The sequence below is a fragment of the Nelumbo nucifera genome, chromosome 3, assembly GCF_055504915.1.
Source record: "Nelumbo nucifera cultivar China Antique chromosome 3, China Antique-T2T, whole genome shotgun sequence".
Classification (NCBI taxonomy): Eukaryota; Viridiplantae; Streptophyta; class Magnoliopsida; order Proteales; family Nelumbonaceae; genus Nelumbo; species Nelumbo nucifera.
Window position 1 is genome coordinate 96,067,825 of NC_142651.1, and position 9,228 is coordinate 96,077,052.

The following is a 9,228-nucleotide window of genomic DNA, read 5'->3' on the forward strand; positions in this document are numbered from 1 at the left end:
CTCCAAAGAAATGTTGTTAAAGAGAGGTTTCATCTATAATGATCTGAGATGTTGTCTTTGTAATGTGGAGCTAGCATTAGTTAGGCATCTGTTTCTGCATTGCAAGTTTGCTTCAGAAATTTGGAGCTACTTTTTGAAGGCCCTGAATTTAAGTTGGTGCATGCCTATCTAAGTGAAAGCCATGTTGGATGATTTGCACATATCTGGGTCCCTTTGGCAATTCTGTGGGTTGTGCGTGGCTGGAAAGAAACAAAAGAATTTTTGGACATAAAGCTTTTTGAAGTCCTACTTGATAGCTTTTTGTACAGTTTCTCATTGTACAAATGACCTTTTGCTTTAATACAATTACTAGCAAAGGGGGCCTTGCGTTGCAAGGGCTCGCTCATAAACTATCAAGCTCGAATTCGATTCGAATTAAAGACTTGAACTCGAGCTCGATCTTGACTCGAGTCAAAAGCTTGGAAGTTCGAGCTCGGATACCTTTGATTGCAGGTCTCTCAAGCAACCAAGATTCCGAGCCGAGGTCTCCCTCAATTGCCGAGGTGCTAAATCGAGGTCTCCCTCAGCTGCTAAAGTGTCGAGCTGAGGTTTTCCTAGCAAGCGAGGTGTCGAGCTAAGGTCTCCCTTAATTGACAAAGTGTCGAACTGAGGTCCCCCTCAGTTGTCAAGGTGGTGACCCGAGATCTCCCTCAATAACCGAGGTGCCGAGCCAAGGTCTCCCTCAATAGTCGAAGTGTCGTCTAGCTTGACCTCGATTCGAATTAGAGACTTGAACTTGAGCTTAGAAGTTTGAGCTCGGCTCAGCTCAAACTTGACTACCTTTGATTGCAGGTCCCCTAGCAACCGAGATGCCAAGCTGAAGTCTCCCTCAATTGGAGAGAGAGTGGCATTCTTATAATTTATAAGGAGAGAGAGATGGTATTCCATTTCCCTCATCCTTGGACCTTATTACATACACATTTCAGCTTAATAGATTTATATAAATATAGATATAGATACTTTACCTTTTCTCAAAAAAATGGGGAGAGGAAGGCCTATTCTCTATGACATACAAATGCATAATTCTAAAAATTAAGCCTAAAGAAAATGGATTCTCCATTTGGATGTGAATGCCTGGAGTGAGAGGGATTGAAGTAGTTTCACATAATCAGCAGCTGAACACCAAGGTTGTAGATGTAAAGTATCACGTATCTTGTCCAATAGCTTCTTCTCTTCTGGCTTCAAGTCCTCTGAGGAGGAGAGATCTCTATGGCACCATGTTACTATTATTATGGTGGCCCCAGGGGCTGCCACCCGGGCCAACTCACTCACTAACTACAAGACATGATAAAATCAAATTATAAATTAGAGCAATTAGGTTCATTTATATAGAAGTGGAATTTCTCTCTATTTTTAGAGACTGCAAGTACACGATATTAGTAGTCAATTGAATTTTGTCTTTGCAAGTCATAATAACTACGTAGAGAGGGGAGAATTCTTCTTTTTATATCAGCATTTTGGTATGCAAAGGAAATAAAATATCACCATACAATTCAAGAGCTATGAACCATTTATGCCAAGCAATGATATGATATGGTTAAATAAGCATTCGATGTTCCAAATTGGTGTCCTGATGTCAATTAAAAGCTAATGAAGAACTTGAATCTCAAAGGTTCAGTTTGGAAGGAGTACAAATACAAATATGTAGAGTGCAAAAACCTTGCATTTTGTATTATTTTGTATATATTTGTACTATACAAATTTGTATATGTATTCCTTCCCAACTAAGCGAAATGTACTATTTATATATACACCCTTATGAAATCAAAATTTCCTCTTTTGTTCATTTAGGCATCTAAGAGAATCTTGAATGAAAGATGATGTATGTAGAGAACCTTCTTTTTGTCAGGCATGTGCTGCGCACTCTCCATGCACCAAACTAGATCAAACTGCTCATCGGGAAATGGTTGTTGCAAAGCATCCGCAACTAGGAATGACACCTGCTAAGAGTTTACAATAGAATTATTTTTTAAAATTCTAAATTCTAAAAAAAATATCTATATAATATATTTGTATGTACTTTGAAACTGTATAAATAAATATTAATCATATATTTAGATTTAATTTTTATGACTTGTATGACTTGCGGCATGACAGATGTACTGTTTTGCAGAGAATTAAACAAGAAATAACAATATTAGATGCCACAAAACTCACATACTTTATCTGCTAATCCCTGCGCAGCTGCAAGTGCTTGAGCCCTTTGTATTTGGACAGGGCTCAAGTTGATGCCTTGGCATTGGGCCCCATATTTCCTCGCTAGGTATATGGAGTCGGCCCCTGACCCACACCCAACATCAACTATGCTCTTCGGCTTCTTTACTGAATCCTCTGCAGTTCAATCTCCTCGTGTCATAATAATAATAAAGAAAAAAACAAAGAAAGAAACCGGACTAAGAAAAAAGAATGCATATTTGAAACCCATTTCTCAATAAATTGAGATAAAGTAGAAAATAATAGAGAAGAAACAAATCCAATTAGACCTGGTAAAATGTTGATCCAACCCGTGAACCCGACCTAACCCAACCCAAAAAAATAGGGTTAGGGTCTCATATTGAACTACCTGAATCTGAGAAAGACCCGATTTGACCCTACCCAGAAAAAACTGGATTGGGTTGGGTTGGGTCATAGGTCAACCCGTTGACCCGTGTTAGGCCTAATTCGGACTATTTATGTATTGTTAGAAGTTTTCGCTCTTTAATTTTTACTATTTAGTCTTTACTATTTATTGTTTACTATTTGAATTGTTAAATGTTCAATTTTTTTTTATTTTATATTTGGAATTTTAATGTTAATTACTTTAATTTTGGCAAATTTCATGTATTTATTCTTTATTTTTTAAATTTTAATTATTTTTTGGGATGATCCGAATTGACCCATGGGTCAACTCTAACCCGAACATTTAGGGTTAGGGTCTAGCATTTGGCAACCCAACCCAAAATTCAACCCGACCCAAAATCAACCCATAGTGTCTTGACCCAACCCGAACCCGACCCACCCAACCCCATTGTCAGGTCTAAATCCAATGCATCAAATCCTTTTCCAACCCGGCCCCGACCAGGTATATAGAAATTATTGTAAAAAAACTGGGTATAAATGGCGTTAGTTTGAGATTTGACTTCTCTGTCTCCTAACTATGTAAATGATTTGAATTTTGGCACTGATCGAGCAATTATTTCACCTATTGGTCAAACTAAGGCCCCATTTGGTTTGTAGGAATAGGGGTCTGGAATTGGAATCGGGATGGGTTATTCCGATTTCAACTGTTAGATTAAGCGGAATAGAAATCCCATTCCCCCATTTGGCAACCCAACCCAAAATTTAACCCGACCCAAAATCAACCCATAGTGTCTTGACCCAACCCGAACCCAACCCACCCAACCCCATTGTCAGGTCTAAATCCAATGCATCAAATCCTTTTCCAACCCGGCCCCGACCGGGTATATAGAAATTATTGTAAAAAAACTGGGTATAAATGGCGTTAGTTTGAGATTTGACTTCTCTATCTCCTAACTATGTAAATGATTTGAATTTTGGCACTGATCGAGCAATTATTTCACCTATTGGTCAAACTAAGGCCCTATTTGGTTTGTAGGAATAGGGGTCTGGAATTGGAATCAGGATGGGTTATTCCAATTCCAACTGTTAGATTAAGCGGAATAGAAATCTCATTCTCATCCCTACTGGAATGGCATTCCCCCATTTGAGGGAATGGCCATTTCCTTATGAACGAAACCCCATTCTTGTTGATTCCAATTTTCATTCTCATTCTTATCTGAACCAAGCATACTATAGGAATAAACGATTTCGATTCCAACTGTGAACAAAATAGACCCTAATTTGACTCAGTCCACCTGCTTTCCAGTTCAACATTCTATTGCTAAAGATATGCCATGTGGGATAGATGACAATGTTAGTTAGCTATAGATTGAGTAGAGGAGGTGATAATAAGGCATGAAAACAAGTGCGTGGGTCCAACCACAGCTTTCCAATTCCCGAGTTAACTTCACTCCATGACTCTCCTAAGTTTACTCCTAGCTCTTGACCATTGAGAATTGAGGGTCCATTTGTTTCATAGTTAAAATCAGAATCGGTATGAAATCAAAATCTATGGAATCAGAATTGGAATTAGAATGGTTTATTTCTATAGTCTATTTTGTTCAAATAATAATTGGAATGGAAATTAGAATCAATTGCAATGAGATTTCATTGTTAAGGGAAGGGGAGGGAATGGCCATTCCCTTAAATGTGGAAATGGCATTCTAACAACAATGAGAATGGGATTCTGATTCTACCCAACCAAATAGTTGGATTCTAATTCCAATTCCAGACCCCTATTCCTAGAGCTGTAAGGTGTGTCGTGCCGCCCATGGGCCAGTAGAACCCAGACATTATAGCAATTGGGTTGTGCCACAGCCCAGTCAACATATATTTATTTATTTCTTTTCAATTTTATTTATATTTTGCTGTAATTCTTTTCATTCCATTTTATTATTTCATATATAAACAATTGTATACATCAAAATTCATATAGAGTAAAATTCTAAGATATTTTTAATTTCTTATCCATTGTGATAATTTATTTTAATTTTTTCATTTTCTTTTTCAATTTTTCTAAAAAGAATCAACACCCATAGCTCGGCTTGACAGGGCATTGGCCCGCATGGGCTTGTGCCATGGGCCATGTTAGACTTCTCTTTTGAGCCAGGCCAGACAAACACAACCCACCCACACTACAAAAAAATTAGCTTTTAGTGACAGACGCATAATAGTGTCCATCACTATAAGTCATTTATAGTGAGGAAATAAAATAGCCGTCACTATAAATAAGATATTTAGTGACAGAAATCGACGGAAGGATTTTTTGTTGCCATAAATAATCTATAGCAAGGAATATAGGGAATTCTGTCACAAAATTTTCATTTATTGTGACGGACAATTAAATGTCCATCACAAAATCATAAAATATTGGTATATAGTGACCGATGTATGATGTCTGTCACAAAAAGTTATGTTATAGTAACTGACGATTGAACTTTCGTCACAAAAAAAAAGACTTATAGTGACGGACAACTAAATGTCTATCATAAAATCACAATCATGATAAATAGTGACAGACAATTAGCATTCGTCACAAAAACTTGATTTATAGGAGCAAATAATTTAAATTTTGTCACAAAATGTTGATTTATAGTGACGAACAATTGAATGTCTATCACAAAATTAAAATCACAAGATCTTCATTTATGGGCATTTTTTTTGTCATCACTGTTTAACTTTAAAGATTATTTAAGTTTAAAATAATTTAATAAACTGGTCATTTGAATTGTTGAATTGATAGATCCAAACAATGGGTCATACATTATACATTTAGACATTTAAAAATAATGTTTTAGTAAATTTTCATTTAAGTCTAACTAGGGATGATCCTAGGTTAAGTTTCCATAGATCATTAATAGAATTTTGTGCTACTTAGGCTCTATGGGCCCACATATTGGGCATGATAATATATGTTTGAGGCTTGCATTTAAGTTGGGCCATATAAATTAATTAACTATATGTAAAAAGATAAAATATTAAATTAATTTTGTAACAAAAGATATAAAAAATACATGTAAAAATTTCTATATCATATATATATATAATGAAATTTGGTTTTAATCGAAATAATCGATAAAAAATTCAATAAATTAGTTTGGTGTTTTATTACTTCGCTTCAACCGCCTTTCTTAGAAAATTTGATTAATTTAGTTTAATTTTTAACTAAATAAACCTAACTCATCCTTAGTTTGGGATTATATATATATATATATCTTGCCAATTGGATTGATGATGATTTGGAAATACTACTTTTTATTGGAAAATTGCGCATAGGGGTGCCAACAGGTTGAGTCTAGCTTGGGGCTAGATAGAACTAGTTCGAAACTAATTATTGATCAAGACAAAATCACAGACGCAAAACTACATTTTGTTTATTTAAGTAATTACTTAAAACTTTGCTAGAAATTTTGGTTTGCTTTCAACCCTCCAGCTTAGTTGGTTGGGCTTACGGTCGCTAGGGTTTGGACCGCAGTGCAAGCTCAGTTGGTTTTCAGTACAGTGTGCTATTTTGGTGGTACAAGGTTTAGTTTTTTGTTTTGTTTGGGTCAGGGTGCCTTTTATGTGGTTTTGTTTTTGTTTTGAGTGACCTGTCTTTCTCAAGTGCGCTCTTGTATAAAGCTTGTATGTTTATTTTGTTATTTTTTTTTATATTAATGAATTTTACCTTACCTTTCTCAAAAGCAATTACTTAAAATTTAAAATTTAATAATATAACCTTAATAAAGTGATAGAAAATATTATCTTTGTTTTGGGCTATCATGTAACTGTTCTCTTGTTTTATTGTTCTGATAGGTGAGATAAGAGTGTTTATCTCTTTTATTCTTGTACCTGTGTTTTTTATCTCTACTTTTAATAAAATCAGCGAATTATCGATAAAAAATGATAGAAAATACTAAATTATTTATATGTTACTAAATTCAACATTTTTACTAATATTATCTTAATTTTATTTACCAAATTTATCATTTCAAACATAAAATTTGATAAAAAATATAAGAAAAATAAGAAAATAATATATATTTAATAAAACAGTCAATTCTAGGTCTAAATCAGTTCAGGACATAAAAGGATTGGAATTGACCCAATTATTAATCGGGACAAAATCATAAAACCAGAACCATTATAATCGGTTTGGGTCCATTAGGTAGACTCAACCCATTGACAGCCTTACTATGCGCCTTTTCCTACCCTCTTCTCAGATAAGCCTATTCATAGGCCAAGTAGTCCGACGGGTTGGCCCTATTTAACCTGTTCTAAATTGTGTTTGGACAAAATTTTAAGCCCACAAGCTTGGGCTTGGGCTCTAAACATCAAGCCTGATTATTTTTTGGGTTGGGCTCGAGCATTCCCAAATAAACTCAGATTGATAATATTATAGATATAATAAAAGATATATAATATATATTAATAATATATAATATATTATATAAAAATAAAATTAATAGCAAAAAAGTATTATCTATTATAGTATATAGGATATTATATATTTATATAATATATTTTCAATAATATATAATTAATATGTTATAAAATACCTGTCAAAGTCAGGCTTCATACTTGAACCTAGGCTTTAGGCTTTATTATAAAGGGCCAAGCTTGGTCTCAAGATCTAGGCCCGATGATTAGGCCGGACTCAGACTTGGGCTTGGTGATTTTGTATTTATCTATACTATATATAAAAGTGTAAATGTAGTGTGAAAGTTTTTTTGAACTAAAATTATCCTCTACTTCTTTGTTTGATAAATGGTATAAAAGTCACTTTATTATAGTTTTAATGTCAGCTTTAATTGCTACTAAAGTGTCCATATTTGTGTATTTAATCCATCTCTAATTGTAAGGGTTGAAAATATAACTTCAATTATTACTTTCCACTTCATTTAATTTTCTCTAATTAAGTCTTATACTAAATGTATTAAATCTCAATTTCTCTTATTAAATCATATATTTTAAGTTATTTTTTGCTAATAAATGCTACTAATTATATCTATGCCAATATTTTTAATAGTATAAATCCATATATTTTAAAATTGACTCAAAAACAAAACCATTTTTTTTCTAAGTGGTGATTAAGCAATTCAACAATCTAAATCAAATTGATCAATCTACAAAGTCATAGTTCGACAATAAAATTTTTAAAATAGAAATAAATATAGGAAATTACAAAAAAAATATAGAAAAAATAGACACATTTACGAAATCAAACTATTTTTTTTTTTATAATGAAAATGAAATACATAATTTAGAACTGGCCAAAAATGAAATATAAAAATTAACAATAAATAGTAAAAATTAATAAAATATAAAATACTAAAATAAAAAATACATAGGTTTTGCAAAAAAATGCATTCAAACACATGTATAATATCATATATTTATCATGTTAAACAAAAAGTAAGTGTAAAATATTAGAATTAGTTTTACACACAAAAATAAAAAGAAAAAAGAAAAACTATAGTAAAAATTGAACACATCTATAATTCTATATTTACACTACTATTAAAACTATGAATAAGATTGTGGAATTTTCTTTTAACTAAAATATTCATTTTTGAATTTAGTCTCTATTTAATTGTGAGGTTTAAATTATAAATTGAACTACTACTTTTCACCCCATTCAATTCACTCTATTTAAATCTTACATTCTTTGATAAATGAACAAAAAAAAGATATACAAAAAAAAAAACATTACAAAATGAAGAATTTATCCAAGCAGTACGGGTGCAAATGGATCGAATCATGATATGATCCAATCCTTTTTGTCGAATTTGGATATCCCCAGTCCGGAACTTCAAATCAGATCAGGTCGGATAATAGGGTTCAATAAAAAACTAGATCGAATTCAGATCACTCCATATCCAATCTGATATATATGTTATTTTATTTATTTATAAATATATTATTTATATTAATTTTGTATAAATTTGTTATATTATTTATTATATATATATAATGACAAAATTGCAAAACCCCAAAGAGTGATGATATCCTTGGCAATAATTCTGAAGCCATATGTATCTTTTTGCTCTAATTCAACAAAAATGGTTGCTTCCTTTTAAAGAATTGGATGATAGAGTCACAAAACAAAATATTTTACAAAAAGACCAAGGAGAGCAGGGGAAACGGATCTTGCTTTAGAGTCGTTTTCTGAGAAAATGGTGCTAGATCAGTTGCACCGTTTTTCTGAGAAAATGACTTCTTTTATTTGTTTGGCATTGAAGTTGTCACATAGGATGTTTTCTAGGGAAAGGCACTAGTTTTATTTGGTATCAATGCTCTATAATTGTTTTCAGCATTGATCCACATATCCAATGGTTTGCACGATGCCATGTCATGGTACAGTTGGTAGCAATAGTTCCAAAAATAAGAAAATACCAAATTCGATGTTTTCCCGAGCCACGCTTTCCCGAATTCCAATGCAATGCCGTTTTTCAGAACAATGGTTCCAAACAAGGATACAATTCTTGGCACATTGTTTTTCTGATGTGTCGTAGACGTGGAGCCGTTTTCTGAAGCAACAACATTGATGCCAAACACCACCTAAATTTATCACAATTCTCAGAAGGAACGGAGTCTTTGTATTTATCACTA

The 9,228-nt window shown here is 33.0% G+C and overlaps 1 protein-coding gene across 1 annotated transcript; it reads right to left on the minus strand.

The window, feature by feature from the left end:
* Window positions 1-1,077: 1,077 nt before the first annotated feature.
* Window positions 1,078-2,464, minus strand: LOC104590913 (putative tocopherol O-methyltransferase, chloroplastic). Its single transcript, XM_010249683.2, has 4 exons — window positions 2,461-2,464; window positions 2,201-2,370; window positions 1,875-1,979; window positions 1,078-1,314 (listed from the first exon to the last, which is right to left on the minus strand). The coding sequence occupies exons 1-4, from the start codon at window positions 2,462-2,464 to the stop codon at window positions 1,078-1,080; spliced, it is 516 nt and encodes a 171-aa protein (XP_010247985.2).
* Window positions 2,465-9,228: the final 6,764 nt, after the last annotated feature.